General features: G+C 44.3%; 1 protein-coding gene across 1 annotated transcript in view; it reads left to right on the forward strand.

The window, feature by feature from the left end:
- The window catches only part of T265_04518 (hypothetical protein), a gene marked incomplete at both ends in the record, with an annotated part of 70,204 nt that extends 54,144 nt beyond the window's left edge, over window positions 1-16,060 (forward strand). Inside the window, 11 exons of the mRNA XM_009169273.1 lie at window positions 50-315; window positions 1,072-1,296; window positions 1,789-2,183; window positions 3,974-4,457; window positions 8,274-8,573; window positions 9,432-9,788; window positions 9,870-10,247; window positions 11,206-11,385; window positions 13,372-13,599; window positions 13,634-13,861; window positions 15,559-16,060. Coding sequence (XP_009167537.1) covers window positions 50-315; window positions 1,072-1,296; window positions 1,789-2,183; window positions 3,974-4,457; window positions 8,274-8,573; window positions 9,432-9,788; window positions 9,870-10,247; window positions 11,206-11,385; window positions 13,372-13,599; window positions 13,634-13,861; window positions 15,559-15,768 — 3,251 coding nt within the window. The remainder of the gene's footprint in view (window positions 1-49; window positions 316-1,071; window positions 1,297-1,788; window positions 2,184-3,973; window positions 4,458-8,273; window positions 8,574-9,431; window positions 9,789-9,869; window positions 10,248-11,205; window positions 11,386-13,371; window positions 13,600-13,633; window positions 13,862-15,558) is intronic.
- Between the last annotated feature and the right edge of the window lie 6,835 nt (window positions 16,061-22,895).

Consider the following 22,895-nt stretch of genomic DNA (forward strand, 5'->3'; position numbering starts at 1 on the left):
ATTAAAAATCAGCCATCTATCTGAAGCACACTTTTTGTGGAAATTTCAGGTCTGTGTCGCTGTGGTCGTCTGAGGCGGTTAATTCTCACGTGCAATCGTCTTCTAACCCTCCCCGATGCTATTCACTACCTACGTGAATCGCTTGACGTATTCGAAGTGGATGGCAATCCCCTCTTGAAATTCCCGCCTAAGCCACCGGAATTAGTTAAAGGTGCTGGACGAGCTTATTATAATATCGATTTTTCTTTGGAGACGCAAATACGACAAATTTGCGGGAAACCCCCTGAAACACAGGACAAAGGATACCATGCGAAGGTAGGTCGGATGTTTTCTGTAAGATTCTAATAACTGCCGGAAGTGGGGGAACGAAACTACTTTATAGATCAGTCCAGTCTGTTTATTTTTTAATATTGAGAAGTTTCGTTTCGGGAGGACAGTTTGACCTCGGTTATTAGTTTGGTGGGAACGAACGCAACAAGCATAGCTTTGATCTATTGATCTCTTTTCTATTTTCGCTGCTTTCCCTTCGGTTTTCCTTGCATCCGGATGGAATGTTGAGTAGTTTTTTTTAGAGAGAACTCTTATTCCTGTATTGACCGGTTAGCTTCTGATCTGTGTTGCGTCGCGGTCTTCCCCGAATCTGGTTGGTCATTATGCCAAATCAGTTTGGTTTTCACGAGAGACTCAAGTGGTGATATGGTATTCTGCGCCTACCTGATGAGCCTTAAGAAGGGCGAAACCGGTCGTGAGCTGTGGAAGAGTTTTCAGCAACCTTGTGGTTAGTTTCCTTCATGAAAATAATACTGGCGCTCCTTATCGGCGGTACTTCTCCGACTTACTATGGTCATAGTAACAGAGGGAATTGTTGGTCGTCCACAAACACGTGTTCCAGCTCTGTTTTTCAAACTAGAATTTGTTCTTACCTAACGAGTGATGCATCATAGCCCCTCATCTAGCAAAACTTATTGAGGCGTCATCGCTTAATGAAAATTTTGCAATCAAAAGCTATGCGGTAAAAAACTTGCTATCGAGACCATTTTGTGACATTTTGTTTTTCACCTCTTGTCCCAGGATACCGCTTCTAGACTCCGTCGTCTTCGTCGTCGTCGTGACGATGTCGCTGAGACCGATAGCAGCTGCGTCCTAGAAGGAATGCAACGCATTGCGAGGGATAAGGAAACACTATTGCGCCAGCGGGAGCAGCAGGAAGAAGAAGAATACCAACATCTTTCGGCGAAGCGATGGCAGGATCAGCTTTCCAGACCAGAATTAGACTACTCGAATATTTTCGATGCAGTAAGTTGCCTAATCTGCTGTTTCGCCCGCATACCTATCTGCACCCTATGTGTATCTATCTCTGTCTGTTTCTGTCATCTTGTCTATCTCCTAGCCTGTCCATTTGTGTGTCTGGCTATCGATTTACTTGCCTGTTCGGGTGCTCACACTCTCCTCGTTTGTCGATACTGTTCGCCTCCATTATCTCCTTGAAGCTGTTTCATTGCCGTATTCTCCGTCGTCCCAGTTTGACGACGGCTCGATGCAGCTGTTATCTGGGAGTTTAAGGTTCGAACCCGATCCTTGCTGTTGTGTAGACTGGGGTAGTCGTCAGTATCTCAGCCCTCATGCTTCCATTGAGTTGCACGGCTGCTACGCATCCAAAGAATGCAGCATTCACTCTCCATGTTCACTGTCGTGGTTTTCATGGGTTTTGTTAACTCTGCTGGAGTTAATCAGACCGCTCTTTGTTGTCCCTACTGACGCCGATCATTTGTTGTCTGTCTTCCACAGGAGACAGGAATAGCCCCAGGCGTTGAAGTTTGGGAAGTGGATGAATTCTATCCAAAACGTGTCGACGAAGAATGCGCTCAAGGTCGCATGTTTGATGGCGATTGTTATGTTGTCCTGGATACCAGAATGAGCGCGAACCAAACGCTGGAATGGACTATCTACTATTGGATCGGTTCTCAAGCAACCATGGACAAACAGACTTGTGCAGCCATTCACGCGGTGAATTTGCGCAACTTCCTCGGCGCTGAAGGCCGAACTCATCGTGAGGAACAGAATGACGAGAGTGATGAGTTTCTGGCACTTTTTGACGGAAAATTAATGGTTTTGGAGGGTTCACACGGCGAGACCGGTTTCTTCCATGTAGAAGCGCAAGCGGTGATACCAAAGCTTTATCGGTAGGTGTTTTTTGGAGTAATGACTGCATACAGTCGAGCTAGCCGCTTACGACTCATCGGTTCTTTTAGGTGTTGATAATCATCTATCGATTTTTATGCGCATATTTATGGAATTCACTGATCTGCCCAGATAGCAATGTTGTTTAAGTAGACTCGTTACACGTATTCGCTTTTGCAACCTGCAAACAGCCTGTCATGTTGCTGAGCAGTTAAAAGAGTAAATAGAAGGCTTTTATTGAAGTTGCCTTTTGGTTGTTCTACTCCTAAAAAACCCTGGGACAATTACAGAATTTTTTTCTGTTTGTGACAGTATCTGCGTTCTTCCATGGTTAGAGGCCTAAATGAGTGTGACTGGTTACTAAATGAGGGAATTTTCTTTTCAGCTGACACCTAGGTTGGATTTGATTAACCTTGTGTAACCGGTCCAATCTGGCTTCTTGGGATATTTAATTCAGTGCAGTTCGCGTCAAAGCAAATTCGAATGAACTTGCTTGGTCAACCGATCAAAACATTTTCTATAAAAATGTGGATCTGTTAGACCAGCTTCCCGAACCATCCACCTTTCAGTTTTGCGGCAAGGACTTTCTGACAATAGGTCGTAACGTGAATCATACGATTATCGATCAGTGCGATGTAGGTAGCAATCATTCGCAAGCTGTTGTGCCTTCTCTCACCTGGCACACACATAAATGTGTATTCTGGTCAACAAAACCAATCTCGACGGCATTCCTCCCTCGGTTAGTCACCTGCTCCTCTCCACTGGAAATGTTTGTGCTTTTGCACGGCGCTGCTGATCTGCGTGTTTGGGGGAATATGTGTGCAACATTTTCTGGTATGTTTAATTTGCCTGTTGCTGTAGCCTGTTTAGTTGAAGGCAGTTCAATGGACGATGTATATATTTGCTATCCAGTGAGAAAGAATAGGTCGACTTAAACTGCGTTTCGCACGAATGTTGGCCAGGGAGGGTGGTCGACAGCAAGAGCTACACCCGTCCCATGTCAGTGTTGACGAAGGTGCTACATATCTTCAGTTGTTCCCAGGAAGATAGCGCAACCCGGGTTTGTTTTGGTCTTTCTGAATGTCTCATTATCATCATCGTATAATTCAAGCTCAAACCATTTGGTTGTTCAGTCAGTGAGGAGAGGTAGCTCGTCGTGGTAACGCTTCCGAATCTCTGAGAAGGTTGTGTAGTGCACTTTTAGCATTCAATAGCGTCGCTATTAGACTAATACTTCCAGCTTTTCGGATGCCCGACCATGGTAGAAGCCAAATTTCGGATGGGATGGGCGAGGACTCAAATTTGTCGCGTTGGTTCTTTAGAACGATCAGTGTTCGTCAGCGGAGCCAACCAGAATATCTACTCATTTGGATTGGGTTGCTACTATTGTTCCGGAAAAAACAATAAACATAGTTATTTTGTTCGATGATCAAGGTATCTTCGTTTTGCTCTACACCGAGACCGGGCGATTCCACGGGAACACGCACAATAATGTGTGTTGGGACGGTCGATTGAAGTAGATGGTGACTTCGCTTAGACCAGTCTTAACCTGACAAAGTGATCAAATAAAGTTTCCGATCAGGCATTGGTTCAGATTGCCGAGTAAACGTGCACAATTCTCATTGTTGGCTGCTTCTCACTCCTAAGACGATTGTGACTTGAGGCGTGTTACCTTGTCTCACTCTCGTGTAATCTCCCACACAGCCTAATCCTGGCTAATCCGTTCTGCAGAGAATAATTTCTTTGAGCTTCCCCCGAAATCTGTGGTGTAACTGTTCACTTTGTATTTCAGTCTGTTTGGTCAAGAAAAACGACTGCAGATCGTGTCGATGCCACTCAGTCCATTAAGTCTGGACCCGAAATTTTGTTATCTCGTCGACGCTCAGTCCGAACTGTACTTGTGGCTGGGTGCTGATTCTCGTGTCATGGTACGAACCAAAGGCCGGTTGTTGGCCGAAAAGATATCCGTACGTGAAAGGCGCGGTGAAGCAGGAATTCACTTAGAAGCACAAGGTCGTGAGTCGGATGCATTCTGGGCGATTATAACCGATCAGTGGACACCTGCACCACTTCCAACAGCTGTCATGAAGGTAGATGAGGATTCACACCATCAACAAAAACAGCGTGCAAACGGACTTTCCGCAGGCCACCCCCCGCCACCGAACGTCAAGCCACCGAAAAACGTACCGAGGGATTTTATACCGGCAGATTGGAAACTCCCGCAACCTATCCTCTATGATGTTCGGATGGGGAAAGGTTACCTAGAATTGCCGCAGGTAAAGGACGTTTTGGGAAACTGATATCATGTGAAGGGCTCCGAAGATAGCTTAACATTCACCAACTATCGGTATCGTTCCTGTTACTCTTTTAGTATACACTTGGAACGATAGCTGTTCGGACAATGGGACTTATTCTAGCTATTATAATTACTATTAATATTGTTATTATTATTACTATTTTCATCACTCAACCACCTACTTCGACAACTCCGGCCTCTTGTCTGAGGCTGCATATGTTTATTTACCCACACAATCTCATGACGTTTTAATTTTTCACATACACCGCCAACCCAAAATTGCGGTTTTCCTCGGTTTCAAAAGATCCGTCGACTCTGATTAGTTCTCCTAAATATTCCTGACCAGAGGTGGATACCCTTGAGATTTGTAGACATTCTTCTTGTCCTTTATTCCCATACCTCCGGTTGGGTTGGGGTATACAACCAGCTGTCCAGACACGTCTTCAAAATTAGTGGAGTTCGTCTGGGTTGTCTCGTCCCCCCTTTTTGTTCATCTTTGTCATCGTTGTCACCACTGAGTGAACACTCTGGGTGACTGAATCTAGGTATCGAACTAGAGAATAACGGATGTGGATTGCACAGATGACTTAGTTTCGTTGTTTGACAATGATTTGTCCGCATAAAGTACTTGAACCGGGATATTGCAGATGAACCCATGTCTTTGATAGTATGTCGACCCCATGTATGGCATGCGTTTTGCAACTTCAGGGCGCAGTGTCTTAATTCAGGGCTTACCATTTCCGTTTGCCTGTGTGAAACTTCAAAATGGGAAGGCTGAGTTCGTTGATCGGTTCACGTATCTTGGCCGGTGCATCCGCCGTGATTGTATTGCGAGAGGTAAATTTACTGCGCTCGAAGATTTTTCCTCATATTGTGTCGTTTGTCGCACGAGAGGTAGATTTCGCGGAAACCAAGAGGTCATGTGTACAACGCAACTGTAAGAGCGTTCTTACTACATGCTTGATATGGGGGCGAGACGGCCGAAGTGGTTAGTGCGCGAAATTACTGATCGGAAGGTTCGTGGTTCGAGTCCGCCCTCTGCCTCTTGACTTCCCCTGTCTAGGCTTGGGCAGCCTGGCAGTATCCCAGCCCTCGTGCAACCTTCGGGTAGCATGGCAGTTAGGCACCGGAAGGGTGCTACAGCTGAACATGCTTGATAGACAGTTCATCTATTCCAAGGATCTTACATGTCTTCAAGTGTTTGATCACTGATGTATCCGTAGAGTAAGCTGGCTGTAGCAAGTTCGCAACGGAATGATCCATAAGCTAGTATTTGGTAAAAAATCCGATCTGTTAAAGCGGCAAATTACAACTACTACGTGTGTGCCATCTCTGCCCAACCGCCGTTTACCGAATAAAGCATTCTTTTGTGTTCTGAATAATTGTTTGCGTAAGGTTTTTTTCTTAGGACAGTCCATGATATGATAATGTAAAATGGAAGCAGCTACTGCCGTACTGAGTACTATGGGATCTCCGTGCTTTCCTGGACGGGGCTCGCGTGGTTCTGCTTGGAGGTCAATGGAAGGAAAAGGTGAGTGCAGAACAGGGCACCACCGATCCTAATAGCGCGTATGATGTCGCTTCCTAGCCGGACTGCCTAGCTGAATTTCATCCGTCGTTGCGTGCTAGGCTTATGTTGGGCGAAGTTAGCAAGAACACTGGGTTAATGTCATTGATGGTGCTTTGTTTCGACATGATGCTCAGATGCCTTCTATAATGCTGTCCAAATGTGAAGGCACCTTGATCGTTTTTTAAGCACACCTGGCTTCTTCGCACTAGGTCCTCACCCTTCCTTTTTCTTTCCACTCTTTAATAAGACTTTATTTCGTCACTGTTGTACGGCAGTTAAGCATCGATATGTATTACTTGTGTATTGCTCTGTCAATGGCGATGATACCGACGCCGACTTACAGGGAAAAACGGCAATTAAATGAAGCCATTTTCTGAACCCTGATGAACCTAATCACTGAATCCCGACCTACGAGAAAATTTCGCTCAGGAGGCTGGAGCCATTAGACCAAACACAATTATACTAGAGTGATTGGAGTGATTGAACGACGCGCAAAGTTTTGTTGAAGTCTATGCAGAGAAACTAGAAGGGTAACTTTGGTGAAAAACGAAATAAAGGTGCCAGTTGGCAGTCGGATTCAGCGTTGATGAAGTGCGTTATAAACATGGTTAACGGTTTGCGAATGCACCACGCTTAATTATGTCAAACTAGTCACCGTTGTTCCGACAATTATATGGTTCATTTCACTTAGAAAATCACTCACAACACAGTTAACGGAGCGTTATCTGTGCAGAATGGAAATGCAATTTCGGTTGAGGATGTCTACACACAGACCTGTGCAAGTGAATTGGACTACACGCGTGTGTGCGTCTGATATCGGTCGAAGATTATTCTCACTACCGCTGTCCACTTCATCTATGACCCGCCACTCATTGGTAACCAGGTCCTGTATCAGCACACAATCAGCATTCGAGGCCGTGAACAGCATATCCAATAACTTTGACCATCTTCAGGGGAAAGCCCTTCCTAGTATGTTGAGGACAATTGTGGAAAGCCCAAATTCCCAGCTGTAATTAGGTTTTTTTTCTTGCCTGCTTTACTCTACTGTATGCCTGGTGAAAGAGTGCAGAATATATCCGGACCACGGTATCTTGTGCTGTGTTCAAGTGTTTCCACTATCTGTGCAACTGATCGTCTTGGAAGAATTATGTGGAAACTCTCAGACAAAGCTGTATAGCACTGACGAAATTTCTACCAGTGCATCGATATATCTACCTCAGCTCGCCAGTTGGTTTCACGCACTGCACAGACTAGTAGAAGTGTACACCCGGTGACAGTTCCTTCAACAGAGACTAGTCTTTGTAAGGTTAAATTATCCGATCATCTCCGTGTGGCAAGAGCGCGGTTCCATTTGCCAAGACTCAATCGGTAAACACCGTAGATGCTGACCATTATTCACAAGTCTGTTAGTCTCTCTCATTTGCTCAGTTACATTATTACTGATTTTGATAAATGTGAATTGGGAACAAGGTTAGATCTTCACAGAACAATACTCATAAGTTTACTAGAAACTGTGTTGAAATATTGGTAGCTCGGGTGAGTTTATGGGTTGTTGATCAGGTGGCTGTTGATCTGTTCGCCCACCCAGCTGCGCACTGATGATGTCTTGTCTTTTGGTGACGAAACGTTTGCAAGTCAGTTGCCAAACTCGGCGAACAGATCAACAACCAATTTACTGGAAACTGTTTGACAGGCCATAACGGGTTTTATCTTTCTTGAGGCTCATCAGGTATGCGCAGTTCCAGCTCTCCGGTGAACTTTATTTTTTCCCTCGGTTATGTCTTCTATCGAGAACCTCTTCTCCTTAAGGAGATCTTGTTAACGCCAAGCGTCTTACCATTCCATCAATTCGTTGCTGAATTTGTGGGGGCCAGTCGACTGTGTTGGAAATCAGTCAAGGGAAAGTAGTCTCTTGTCTGTAAATTTTCGGGTTGCATTCAATGCAAATCCAGCTGATTCTGTTGGGCCTTCGATCAAGAGTGTACGCTAGTCGTATCATGGCACGCTTATAATAGTTTAGATTAGTGTGTGACGTGAACTCTATGCTTCGTTATTTTTTTGGAAATTTATCATCAGGCTGTGCTACGTTTTTTTGTAAAAGCTTACGACCAATACATTTGTTGTGATAAAGGGTTTACACTGGTACGTCATTTTGGACGATCAGTGAACTTTCCACTATCTGTATCCCACGCCTATTCTATGTGAATATCCCTTCTTGCTTTTTAGGTCGACTTAAGACTGGGACACCTCTCCAAAACCCTGCTAGATCCCAAACACGTCTACTTGTTGGACAGTGGTGGGGAATTATTTGTATGGGTAGGTGAGAAGTCTGCCCGATTCATTCGCTCTGCCGGATACAAACTAGCACAAGAACTGTCCGGGCTGATGCCTCGAGGTTGTTTCGGTGGCGCGGAGGCCGAGCTGACGTCGAAATCGAAGGATAAAACAGCTAAGGAACTACGCGAAGCGTGGTCTACATTCTCCAGACCTCCTCCGCAAGTGTGTACTCAAGGGGCGGAGCCACAGGTTTGTTCCCTTTCAGGTTTTTTATAGTCCTCTAGCTTTTGTACTATTTATTACCATTACTATTGTTGTTGTTTTCCAAGTGTTGGCCGTAACAGTGCATGTATCGTCGTAAGGCCCAAATATATCTGTGTGCATCTGTATACACATATTTCTTGTTCATGGAGCCGTTTATTATCAACAATGTACTGAAGGCCACAGATGTGAAGCTTCAAGTGCTGTGGCTCGCTTGTTTTGTTTTTGGCACATTATCGGCGTCTGCTCCTTCAATATCCCGAAAAGAACCTTTCTCGTTTATTTTATCTCTACATCGGTGACTTACAACAATACCAACCAACCGTTTTGGCTTGTCTCTTGCAGTATTAGGTCTCTGTCACAAACACTGTTTTTCCCATTTTATACCTATCGAAGAGTCCATAACCTCCTGAGGGAGTTGATCGATGTACTTCCGAGTGACCTTGACTGATATATTTTGTCGGCCTTGGTCTGATTTAAGCTTCAGCTATGTATTTCATGTTAACACGCCACGCAGCTCGTAAGAGCTTCTTACCCACGTGAGGATCGTTTATCGTCCTGGCTGCAGCACTCACGTCCGTAAAAGCCTGAACTGTCGTTGATGTTTTTTGGTAGCTCCTATTCGGAATGCTTGGAATTCAACCCCGACTTCACTGGTCCTCTCCAGTTTTGAACAAACTGACAAGCTTTGTGCTTTCTATGGTTTAATAGAAGCAGTGTATTCATCGAATTCAATGTATAAATTGAATGTTCAATCGTGAATGGCATTAGTTGTATTGATATAAACCGAGAGCACACAATCACATTGTTTTTCTTACATCATATTCAACTTCTATGCGCCCGCAGATATTTCGTGCGCAATTTGTCGATTGGGAGGAGGCGTTGGCTGTAGACTTCACCCGCACTTCTGAATCAGTTGCCAAACGCGGCGCTGATTTGAATGCCATATTGGAAAAGGATAAACCAGCCACAGATCTCCGTGCCCTTTTCGCCCCTCGAGAACGCGCCCTCGAGTGGAATGAATCACTCCAGCTTATGGCTGACTGGAACAATGAGCTGGTTGAGCAGATTGGACCGGACTTAACTCCTGTCAGTGCTCTGCAGCAGTTTATCATGCTTGACGGGAAGTGGGTCCCGGTTGAACCTCAATGGTTCGGTCACTTCTTCAACCAAGACTCGTATATTGTGATTGCACGATACTGGGTGAGTGTTCCGTGCTTTGATTTCCCGTTTGGTTACCTTCTGATATTATTATCTATCCATATTTTTTCAACTGGCTTCTAGGATGATGGAGAACCAGTGGAGGACAGCGAACCCGATGGACCAGACGAAGCTGCTTCAGACCGTACGAAGACAGTGGTTTATTTCTGGCAAGGTCGCGAAACGTCCGACGTGCAGTGGCTCACGTTCAACTTCTCGGTTCGAAAGGACATGGAGACTCGGCTGTCCATAAATCCGGTCGAAGGTGGCGGTCCCCTTCGGGTAGAATTCAAACGGATCCATCAGCAACAGGAAGACCTCCTATTTCTCTCACACTTCCACCGCCAAATGGTCATTCACAATGGTCGTTATCAAGACCGACTATCGGAAGCCCGATTAGCACGCACCCAGGTGTACTATATCCGCGCAAATGGAAATCCGATATCAACCCGGACAGTTGAGGTAAGAGGCTTTGCTCTGGCCCATGGTTACTTTGCGTCAGTTCTGCAAGGTTTTTTTTCTCAAGAGCGAAAACCGCGCGGATCTCGCGTGATTGGCTTGAACATGCCTTGGGGGTGAGGCACCTCATCAGTTCAAGGAATAAGAAACCGAGGTTTTATTTTTCGAGTGTTTGTTTTGTAGGAAAAATTTACGTGCACATTCGTGCTCTGGGGAGGAATTCTTTTGTGAATGGATGCAGTGATGTGAAGCTATTCATGTCCTCTTGTTCTAGGTCTTGTGTGGGGGAATGCCAGCGTTAGATTCGAACCCCAGTGAAATTGCACTCGTACTCGTTCCCAAATCTATGAAGCACCAAATACATACTGTGTCAGAAAAAGCATCCAGGAATACAGCCTTCTGGGTGCAGTCGGATACCATTTGTTAGATGGAAATTTCTCTCTCAAGTTCTTCAAATAAATCATGCCAGATATTGAGGGAATCCAAACAATTGAGTATTGAGCGTGGGATGGAGGAAGCAACTAGGAATTCCCATCGATCTTTTTCATAGTATTATCTGATAGTATTATCGGCACCTTGTGCGCAGGCAGTTTTGGTGCAGCATATCCGACCTGGCAACATCGTAAAAGATAGGCTGATTTGGGCTTCACGTCCATACCATCTCAGTGTAACTTTTTCACTCTAGATTGTTGATACAAATAAACGTCCGCCTTAAGGCGCATTTCCCACTTGTTATGCTTTAGAAAGACCTGATATTCTTTAAAGAGAATCGTCTTTTGAGAACGAACAGTATTTTGCTAAAGCAAAATATCTGCACTTTGTATAGTGACGCGCTGAGAGTGTGTTTACCTAATTATTTGGGTGGTGCACCTTCTATTAGGCTGTCATAAGCACTTTCAGTCTGCGTTTGTTGGAACCTCTCACCTCATCCGTCATCTTGGTTACCTTGTCATTTCCTCAGATAAAACCTAGCGGAACTCAATTAAACACGCATTTCACCTATTTGGTCAAAGTGCCTAAATGTCAGCTGGATTCCAATCAGTCATCGACGGACGCTCATGTGTGGGCTTGGATTGGTGCAGATGCACATCCGGATGATAAAGCTCTCACCACGACTATTGCAGTGCGCATTTTCTTCCAAGTGAGTTGCTGACTCTTTGCATATGCTCACCTACCATTCCATTTCTCCAGAAAGAACGTGGAGAACTCAGTGAGATAAGACAGGCTCGTTAATCGTCCCTCAATCTTGTCGCATAAACATGCAGTTTAATCTTGATAGCCTCCAGCAGTGGTTTAGCGTGCCGCAATAATTTCCCTCTCGGAGAAGTTTCGTAGTAACGAATTCTTGTTGCACTGTATTCTTCATTACCATCTTCTCTCGAAGAGAAAGGTAGTTCAAAGAACGAGCAGTAAGCACCTTGTGGTCCTGTCCCTTAAGAAGCCTTGCAAAGGGAATCCCTTGTACCATTTATTCAAACTAATACATCACTTTAAACAGTTCTTATCATTTACACGACTGGCTTGGGGAACTTGAGCATATGTCAGCCCTCGTTCTTCCATCGAGGACTGTTTAGCTAGGCACCGAAAGGGTGTTACAGCTGAACGAGTGAACGACTCCATATCTGTTGAATGAATGTTGAATAAGTCTTCATTGATCTGTTTGTATTATGGGGAAAACATCATTGTGATGTAATTCTTATTGGTAATCATCTGGATGTCTGGGCTTGACAGCCTCTGGAAGATTTACAGCGTTGCGCTTGAACACGTTAATGAGCATCTGGTCGACTTAAACTGGCAGGAATTATCATACGTTCACGAAGACTGTCCCATCCCACTGTACACATTTTACCCTCATCCTGCATAAAGCGTGCGGTACGGTTTTTGCTGGTCATCCTCCCACAGAGGTACATCCATGTCCAGGATATTGTGTTGAGGATAAGATTACTGTACTAGAAAGGGCTTCCTGATTCATCTTCCATCTACCTCAAGGATTGATCACATTTGTACCCGAGTCATTTGTTTCGCGGAAGGTTTTTTGTTGCCCGGCAATAAATTCACAATTTGTCCAAACCCTTGAATCCACTTTGTCATTATTTGCCGAAATTGCCATTTCGTTGAAAGTACCACGAATGCAGGTTTCCATGGACGACTCTAAATTAATGGGGTTAGGCAGGGTTCTACGTTGATGCATCCGAGTACAACCAACTGTGGGGTAGATAACTTGTTCGTGGAGACACAGTACATCTGTACGTATTGAAATTTTTTCCACTACTGAGGATAACATAGTTCAGTTAATTGCTCTAGATGATATGTACAGTTGGTTTGCATCAGCTAAGTTGACCAAACGACTGCTCTCAGCTGGGATGAAGCCGGATGAGTCGTTCACCATTTGTTTCCCTTCGGTGAAGCATTTCTTCAGAGTAGTGATACTTCACTCTTCTTTCTATTACTTCTCGAGTTGTTCGTAGCGTGGCACTTCTCAGTCTAACTTATCACGTTTGCTTGATGACAAGTGAGTGGTTAACGAAAGTTTGGTTAACGTATTTGGGAATTTGTGATTTCCACTTACTCCTTGCTAGTTGGCTGTGGTTTCTGCAGAGCACGGTTATACCGGTGAGCCAACTGATGCGTCCGCCGGTATTGTGTGAACGGCCCAGTTGATCAACATGGTCCTCCTAATTATACCATGGGTGTTTCAGGACTGTTTTTTTACATAAGAACGTCTATCTTGGTCGACTTTGTCTCATGCCATCTGATCTATCCTCTCCCACAAGTGATTATGTGGTGTGACAGAGCTTTCGCGGAGTTTCTAAGAGTTGCTCTCCTGCTGGTGTCTTCCTTAAGGACATTTACAAATCGTTTATGGACATTTAGAACAGCCTTGTGGATTATTAAACTTTATGGTACGTTGTTGCGCAAATTATCCCCGAATTCATCATCCTACATTGCAATTCTTAGTTGTGTAATCTTCCAGTTAGTAGGTTGTTTATCCTTTGACTTGGTTCCCTTGCATTCCATGCGTGAGTCTTAGGCCTTCGTTCTTCACCGCTGCCTGGCTTGATAAATTTCATGTTCATCGTCTGATGGCACATTTCACCCTTTCCCTCTCTAACCCACTCACATACAGCCTGAAACAACAATTGAGTATCTATATCCAGGCACGGAACCAGCGAACTTCTGGAAATGTCTCGGCGGTCAGAAACCATACGATCGATCTGCAGATTTCTTGCAATATGCCCGGCTCTTCCGTCTGTCGAACGATCAGGGCTACTTTTGTGCCTCGGAAAAATGCTCCGACTTTTGTCAGGATGATTTGGCCGATGAGGACGCCATGATGTTGGACACGGGTGATTTGGTAGGTTGATGCCTCCTTAACCCACTCCATACAGCCTGAAACAACAGTTGAGTATCTATATCCAGGCACGGAACCAGCGAACTTCTGGAAATGTCTCGGCGGTCAGAAACCATACGATCGATCTGCAGATTTCTTGCAATATGCCCGGCTCTTCCGTCTGTCGAACGATCAGGGCTACTTTTGTGCCTCGGAAAAATGCTCCGACTTTTGTCAGGATGATTTGGCCGATGAGGACGCCATGATGTTGGACACGGGTGATTTGGTAGGTTGATGCCTCCTTGTTTCCTGGTAAAATTCCCCAACATCTACGATGCATGAAAGGATTTTGAAGGCTAGCAGTCATGGTACTCCGTAATCATTTTTTGCAGAATTTCAATGTGTCTTGTGGATCCTGACAGACCTATATGGTGATATCTGGACAGTGTGTCTTTGTTTCTCTATCCTAACAAGCTACTTCCGGTCTGTAAGTAGTTAGCAAACTTCTGAGCTTTTAATTACGGAGTTCATTGTGCACGGCGGAGTCAGTTTGTGGCAGTCGCTGAGCCCTGTATAGCTTTATAAACATTATTGTCAGTAACTGCCGTCATGCATCCCCTTCACCGAACTCGAATTCATGTCTATAGGATTCCATCTCCATATCCTTGGGAGCGAGATGGCCCATGTGGTTAGAGCGCGAATTTACTGACCACAAGGTCCGTAGTTCGAACCCGACCTCCGCCTCTCGACTTCCTCTGTCTAGGCTTGCGCAACCTGGCAGTATCCCAGCCCTCGTGCAACCTTCGGTTGGCATGGTAGTTAGGCACCGAAAGGGTGCTACAACTGAACGCTTTCGATCTTCTTTTCTTTGAGCTCTATATCTGCTAGCCTGCACTTCACACATTACAGACATTATAGTAGCGTGTGGATTTCACTGAGATTTCGTGAATTTATAATACAGTTTTATCGCTTTTTCGCAGGACTATCACGGGTATATCTGCTAGCCTGCACTTCACGCATTACAGACATTATATTAGCGTGTGCATTTCACTGAGATTTTGTGAATTTATAATACGATTTTATCGCTTTTTCGCAGGACTATCACGGAGAGCAGTAGTTTCCATCCTTGAACACTCAGAGACGATCAGTTGAGAGCGTCACGTTCAGATTTTGCCCATTCTTAGGACAAGCACTCTAGGATGAATACACGGCACTTTATGTTGATACAGTTATAACCCCCACGGAGGATCCGTCTGACAAACCGGGTTGTTTATTAGTCAGGGCTTCGAATGAAATACTCTCCTGACTGTCCAGGTTAGACGTAATGTGTGTGGTGGCTAGTTCCTTAAAAAAAACGCACTCTCACTACCACGTCCTGTACCTTCTCAGCTAATCTTTTTTAGAACCTGGCCGTTATTTTAGGTTTGAACACCTCGGAAGTACATCCCAGTTTTCGTCAAACTCCAAGTTCCTTTTCGTTGCAGTGAAACATCGAGAATAACCATCTAAGGCAAGGTATTGATGCATAGCGTTTGGTCTTCGATGGGCGTTTGTTGCATTAGTCAAATAGATGATCGATCATTTGTGAAGGTAACCCGAGCGCGGTACATTCGCTTTCGACTCTATCATGTTTTGCGCAGAGATCCGTCCTTTTCCAAAAGAACTGAAGAAAGTACAGTGCGCACCCTTAATCAGCTGCGCAATACGAATGAGGTCCCAGAAACGTCAGACAGCTGTTTCAGAACCATCTTCCGCTTAGCGTATTAAGTCTCGACAGTTGCTATAAATTGAATGGGTGTCTCCTACGAATTTTTCACTGTCATATTATTTTACTCCAAACTAAGCATCTTGAGGTCTGAGAGACTATCCCAATCAGTTTTTTATTGTTTGTATGTTGAGTCTGTCTTTATCCAAATTTATCATCCATTTGAAGAAGCACTGGTGATTGTTCGGTTAAGTCCCTTCCATGTTTCTATCTTTCAGATATATATTTGGTGGGGAAAGAAAACATCCGATGTGGAACAAAAGCTTTCCTTGCAAGCCGCAAAGCTTTATCAGAAGCATATGAGCAATATCCAACGAGATCGACCTCGAAAACTGAAACTGACCACAAAAAATGTTGAGCCTTATCAGTTCAAACGATGCTTCCACGGTTGGGGGCCCTTCCGTGAACCGAAAGACTGGTCTGGCTAGTTGTTGGGAAATCTGCCTCTCATGCCTCTCACGCCACTACATGCACCTGCATGAGCCACGTTTCCCCCTCAATTTGACAATGTCCCTTCCCCGTACTTTCGTACCAACTCGACCGGATTTTCACCTTATCTTTTTGTCACATTTTTTTGCTCTATTTCCCCCTCCTGCACAGCGCGAGTACTCTCCCTTTCAGTCCATTTGCTCACCTTCCCTACACTCTCTTGCTTCCGTGCTCATTCTAACGATATGCGGGTGCAAACAATATGCTTTCTAGCTTGACTTTCAATTTGCTATTACCTTGGGGTCTTGGATACGTTGAGTTCTGTGATCTGTCGTGTTTTGAGTAGTATTTCTTCAGGCACACAAAACTTGAGGGTTGGGTCCGTAGTAGTTGCTGGTTCTCCGTAATCTAGGTTATCAAGGAAAAATGATTGTGATAATAGTGGATAACAGGCACTTGTGGTAGCATGGTACATCGTCGTTTTCCCCATAAATGCTACAATCTCTCCTCGCTTTATCGCATATGTTGAATATCATCAACGAATGAGCGATCTGGGATCTAGGAATGTTGATTTCAAGAAAAGTAAATAGCTCTTCTGGACATTCGAATCCAAATTAGAGATACGTGGCACCTATCAGGTCCTCCGTGGGGATCATTAAAAATTGAAAATAAAGGGTGATTTCAATCAGATAGTGTGATGATTTCCTGAAAAAAATTTCGTCGCATTAGTAATACCACTCGTCTACTAGCAACTAAACTGGAAATTTTTTGTGATCAGCATCGTATAGTTGATTAAGTGCACTTTCGGCAGGTACGTTTGTCACCATCTTTGTTTGTTGTGTACAACACATTCGTTTTCAAGCATTTTTTTATCACGTTGCCAGGCTAACAACGGATACCGAGGGTCTCGCAAATCGTGGGATAACACACGTGCTAGTTCCTGGCAATGTTACGGATTGTGGGTGTCCTCCATACCCTTCTTTGTCGTTGGTTGAGCTTGAGGATTGGATTTCAGCGTTTCATCACCAATTAGGGAGAAGTTAGAGGTGTGGTCTCCTTTGGATTTCACCCAACTTTGTGTTTGTTTCGATTCTGAGTGGATAAACTTTCTCGAATCGCCAAAGGTGAATAAGGATGCTTAGTAGGTGGCAAAATGTTGACCATTGCGCAACGTCCTACAGCAAGGGAGTATTCGGAGCGCTGTATTTCGCTGCCCCCAAAAAGAGGTGCTTCACTATGCCACTTGTCTTCGAAACCCATATAATCTACAGGAGAAATACACAGGAAAAGCACCAAAAGAAATAAAGGGGCCGAATGTGTTAGGAAGCCTTGCTGAAGAGGTTCGTGAATCAGAGTAGAAGGTGTAACAACTCCATTAAATTACTCATCCAGTCAAAAAAACAAATAAACAACCGAACAAGAATGGTCGATGTGAATGTGCGCATCGCACTCGCGGTTCGTTGAGAACAACTACTGGATGATGGAAGTGGTCGGATCGGAAATAAGCAACTGTGGCAGATGCATCACCACGACCAACGTGGTTTATTTCTATTATAGCCCCAAGCAGCAGTCAATTCTGTCTTAGTTTTCACCCATGTACATTGGATCCGGATCTTAAGGTTGGAATGACAGACAACCTTACCAAATACGGAGTCACTAAACACATTGCGTAGTACTCAACACTGTGCTGTGTAGCGACCCCTTTCTGTGACTGAAAGGTGTTGCACGTCAACTCTGTCGTAATGCCCCAAAGCGAAACTAGTTAGCATGTATATTCTTACTGCACTACTCATAAGGTTGCTGAAAATTTGTCGACAGCCCACGACCGGTTTTGCCCTCGTTGGGACTCATCGAGTAGGCGCAGTCCCCGAATTTCCGTCAACGTTATGTTTTACTTGAAACCAAATTGTACGAATTTAGCGAAATGCACTAATGCACTCGTTTGCAAACGAACTTGGTTTTTCGTGGGATTCACCTGGGACGCAAGTGAATTTCTCGTTTTGGATGTTTCAGTTTCTGCGATGTTCGAGATATCACAATGAGCCGCAAGCGCGGCGAAACCGGTCGTGGGCTATCGAAGAATTTTCAGCAACCTTATGAGTAGTGCATTACGAATATACATTTAACGCGATATCTTGAATATCGTAGCAACTGAATCATGAGACGGCCTGGTGTAGCACATTCAGTTTCCCAGAAACATCACAAACGGGAGTTTAAGCTGGGTCCCAAGTGAGTCTCTCGCAAAACCAAATTTGTTTGCAAATGAGGGTATTTCGCACGGAGCGTGTTCCTTGTTTTTCAGTATTGATAACTTTTGGTAAGTTAACCAAGCCACCGATGGATATCCCAAGGCTATCATATTGAGCAGTTAACTGACTATTGCCGGCGTTTTGTTAGGTCCGTTGTTTTAACGTCGAAAAAGCCGGTACGGTGTTGTGCCAACGTCCAAGAAACCAGTCAAAATATACGTGCTGCACTCTGAGGATATCTGAGTTTGGTGCAAAGCCACTGGCGTTTAGTAGATTACAAGCAGAACTGTTCCCCACCCTGACTGCTTCAGTGATAGTTCAAACATATGTTCTTAACTGGACCACTATGTGGCTGGCTCTGTGACAAGTGCACTTGGTCGATCTTTGTTTGAAGTCACGGATTGTTTTATACTTCTGTACTGAATAAAACAGCTGTTACTAATTGGATAGTCCATTTCTTAGTGAAGTAAAAAAGCTCTGGTTTTCGCCTTCATAGTGGCTTCCAAAATGCTCGTCACCACAGGCCGATGGTGTCGCCAGTGTCTACATCGCTAGTCTCAATTTAGGTTGCCTGGTTAACCCATATTTTGCACAAGTTTTTGAAATCCTTGTTGGCGGTTTCAGTGTGAAGTCCATCCGTTGGGAGTACAGCGACAAATTTCTGGCGCATGGCGTTGTAAATATCTGTGAACTGAGGATGTGAACCAAAATGAGCCTAGGTGAAACTTGCAAACATGCAACTCTGAATGAGCAGAACCGATCTCCAACAATAAAGGAGACGCTTTAGCCACACGGATTTCGTGGCAAGAAGGAAAGTTCTTAGTCCAAGTTGAAAACACTGCACTTGAAACTATAAATCAAGCTATTTACTGGCATAATGCACTTTGAAATCGATTCAAATAGGTCTTTACGAGCAGGGCATCTCTCCGTCTTCTACCATGACCGGCTGAATTTCTATTCGGTAGTGTTGCTGTGGCAATTATTTTTAAGTCAGATGGCTATGACCAGCGTCGGTGTTTTGCAAACTGGGAGACTTTGGAATGTAATACACAACTGCCCGGAGATATCCGGTACTGAAATACGGGGACAATTTACGTACGTGGTGGCATGAATGCCAAGGGTCGTTTTGACATGGTGCAAAGAAAACTTCAGGGTTGTGCACCACATGTATAAGAGGAATACTCTAGTGTGATGTGCAAGACACTGGATGAAAACCCTTGGTCCATATGTTCATCGGTCGACCAATAGACGCTACAATTTGTTTGTCACTGCTCAGTGGTGTGCTACCGGCTTGCTTGTAGACGCTGGCCACAATGAAATCCGAAATTGGGTTAAGTCACTTCACTAGGCCTGAATGTGCCTGGATCAATATTCTCCTTGTCAGTGGATATGTGAACTAGTCGCCTACAAGATCTCTGATCCCATGTGACGTTTTATGAAATGAGCTCCTCCAAATGTTCCTGATCGATAAACGTAATCGGAAAGCATCTCGGAATCAAAGACCAAATATACTGCTAGGTTAAAGCCGCAATGTGTCCGAATGCTTGTAAGGGCATGCAGGTTGGAGAGAATTACTTTAGACACTTGAACTCGGCGTAAACTGCTAACGGGAATAAAGACAGCCGTCTACAGAGCTACAAGTTGTGTTTTTCTTCGGGAGAGCAAAGGAAAACACGGTGCCATGCAAGTGAACAAATGTTCCTACACAGATATGTTCTGGCTCGTGCATGCGACCGATTTATATCCTTTGAATTCCAGATAGCAGTTCATGTTCACTAGCTCGTTGCCAGCATGTCCTTGATGGACCGTGCGAGGAGGTGGCGAAAACTCTACTGTGCGTAACTTCGCTTACTCAAAACTTACTTCTCTCTTACGTAGCTTGATTAAAAGACTTATGCTTCGGCCGGTCATTGAGTTGTTGGGTTTTTCAGGATGAACTTGAACCAGTTGACAGTTCTCAGTTATTTGGCGTCCTCCAAATCGATCCCGTTTTAATTTCCGGGAAGTTGTTGTTTTACGGTCTGCTTGACTGTGATTCTGAAGCAGCAGACTGATAGCTTACCTCAGTTTTATTTTGAGGTTTCGGTGGACCAGTCTATCACAAAAGGTAGTACTTGTGTAAGTGTCAGTACCCGTAGTTCGCTAGAACTGGGCAGTCTATCAAAAAGGGAAGAACTTTGTAAGTGTCAGTACCCGTAGTTCGCTAGAACTGGGGCCCCTGATGGGTACGGTTTTCATTCTCCTCTTGGAAGTACCAATGTATCACAGTGTACATTACTGCATGTCACGTGTTTTATTTCACGATTGCTGGTGTTACAACCCATAAAGCGCCAGAAAAATGACATGCTTATGGCGTCCTGTATATTACAAAAGAAAGGTGGTTGGACAAACTGACTACAGAAAAATTGCTTTGAATATAACTAATTAAATATTGGATTATAACCTGAAGAAACTTCATAAGAACGCCGACTACTTATAGGTAGCTCGCTAGTTATTCCTGAAAGTTCAGATGCACGTCAAAGCGGACCTTAAAATGACGAATATTCTAACCAAAATTTGCAACAGAAGGAGGAAAATCTTAGCATAATAACCAGCTGAATTTTAATCTTTAAAAACTGACTAGGAGTTGACTATTCACTGTTTTTCAAAGTCGTTGTGGATAGCAGCTTGCGCTGATACCTGTCCAGTCCTTCTATGGAAAAATGGACAGAACGAAACTACCACTTACGGATGAATTGGTCTTCAACCCGGGGAATTCGCTGATCCGTAGAAGCAGACTTCCACTATACTCCATTTGACAGCGAATACAACTCTGCCGTTGGCCTGGATTTATGAGCCAAGTGTAGGCCAATATCTCTGGAATTACCACTTCGGCGTCAGTGGTTTTGGGCACAAACTGATCCACTTTGATTTTTAGTTTCACAAACTAAAGTTGTTGAGCATGTAGGATTATTGCAACGGGGACACTAAAGCATCTTAAACAAAAAGTGCGGTTAAGCAGAACATACACAATCATTATTTATCGACTTCGAGTTCAGTGTTTAAGGCGCGAAACTATTGACCGGAGGGTCCGTGTTTCGAACCCAGCCCCTGCATCTTGAACAATCCTGGGTAGTCCAGTAGTATCTCAGGCCACGTGCTTTTTCGAGTGGTATAACAGCCATGCATTATAGTTTATTGACGAACGAAAGAGTTCGCACACATCATCACTTTTTTAAATTCCAATTCATTACATCGGGCCACATCCTCAGCATGGATATATACAGTTACTTACCCGTGTCTGGCTGACAAGTACAAAACAGATGCGTTTGGCTTGCATAATATCCTCTGACGGTATACCCGCAGACATATCTCGCTCATTCGCCAGCATGCCTAGTTTCAAGTTTAGAGGTCATCGAATATTTTGATGTACGTTGCGGTTGAACGAATGAATTCATCGCATCCCGCCGCCTTTCCGGTAAACCCCAGACGTACCGCACTCTTCTTCAGCCGTACAGAGAAGGCGAGTTAGAAGGCCCTCTCCAGAGCACACATTCTCCACTTTGGAGACAATTCAGTGGTCATCACAGGCTTGCTTGTGTGGAGAATATCGGTCCAGCTATGACAAGTTGTTTCCTGGCCAAAACGAGTGCAGGCACAACAGTATAATTTACTCACTATGCAAGCTATGCAGCAGTATCATTATTCAGTAAATATCCGTTGGCATAAGACGTTACCAATAGAACGAACCGGTAGGCACAGAATAAGAGCCTCTAAATAACACCAATGTTTACATAACTTGGAGGATACACCCAACAGACCACAGCTGTGTGGAATTGTCTTATTTCCATACTACTAGAGAAATGCAGAGTAATATGAAATATGACGTGTACCACTGCCACCACCAGCACCAACACACTCCAAGTAAGCAGCTGCCCTTCTCGTACTGGCTGTTCCATGACACTGTTCATAAGTTGTTATTCGTGTTTGCAATATCTTTTGGATTTCAATATGCCCCAGTACCAACACAAACGCGCTGACTGAAGAGTTTATTCCAAAAATGTTACTAATGAGCCTCCAGTCCCCCTACCTATCTAGTCCCTCGACTACTGAGGTGAGACAGCTTGTAGTGGCGAAATCATATTACTCATCTTTCAGATAGAGGACAACCAAACAAGGAGAAAACCACAGGGACCTTGAACACTGATAATAATAATGATTGACATGCAAGTAGCAGGGCTATGGTGAATGCCTTCGAAAACTTGTACCGGAAAATGCCCGTCGATCGGTTGTTCCAAAGCACCCTTAATAATAGGCTATTGGTAAAAGAAGTACATCCGAAGCAATGTTATTTTAAGTAACCCAGTTCAATGGTCGTTGAAACCATCCCAAAACATGTACACCCTTGATTCTCAACTAAAAATAATGTTGTCAACCTTCGCGTGATATCATCAGCTTGCTGAATACAGCACGACGGGTATAATGTTGTCTTCGCGTGATATCATCAGCTTGCTGAATACAGCACGACGGGTAAGAGGAGTCATGTTGCCGCTGGCACCTCACTTCTTCCTTCCCTCTGCCGGAAAACTTCAGGCACCTCGAAAGCAGTCTTCGAGGCTTGACAACCAATCTATATGTCCGAGTTCAACGTTCGCACTCTGAGTCGAGTCATATACAAAGATAAGCTTGATCACACACTGGTTTTGTTTGACGCCGGTAACTGTGGGAAATTTTAATAATCTTGAAAGTTGTGTAAGTTCCAACTGTTATTCAGAAGTTAAGGCCAATGAGCGGGTCTCTTAGCCTGGGATCACGCTTTTTAACTCTGAAGCAACTACAGCTGCAAGGTTGTGTATTTCCAAATCTCAGGCTACTGACTGTTTAAGTGTAGCGTTACC

The sequence above is a fragment of the Opisthorchis viverrini genome, assembly GCF_000715545.1.
Source record: "Opisthorchis viverrini unplaced genomic scaffold opera_v5_74, whole genome shotgun sequence".
Lineage (NCBI taxonomy): Eukaryota > Metazoa > Platyhelminthes > Trematoda > Opisthorchiida > Opisthorchiidae > Opisthorchis > Opisthorchis viverrini.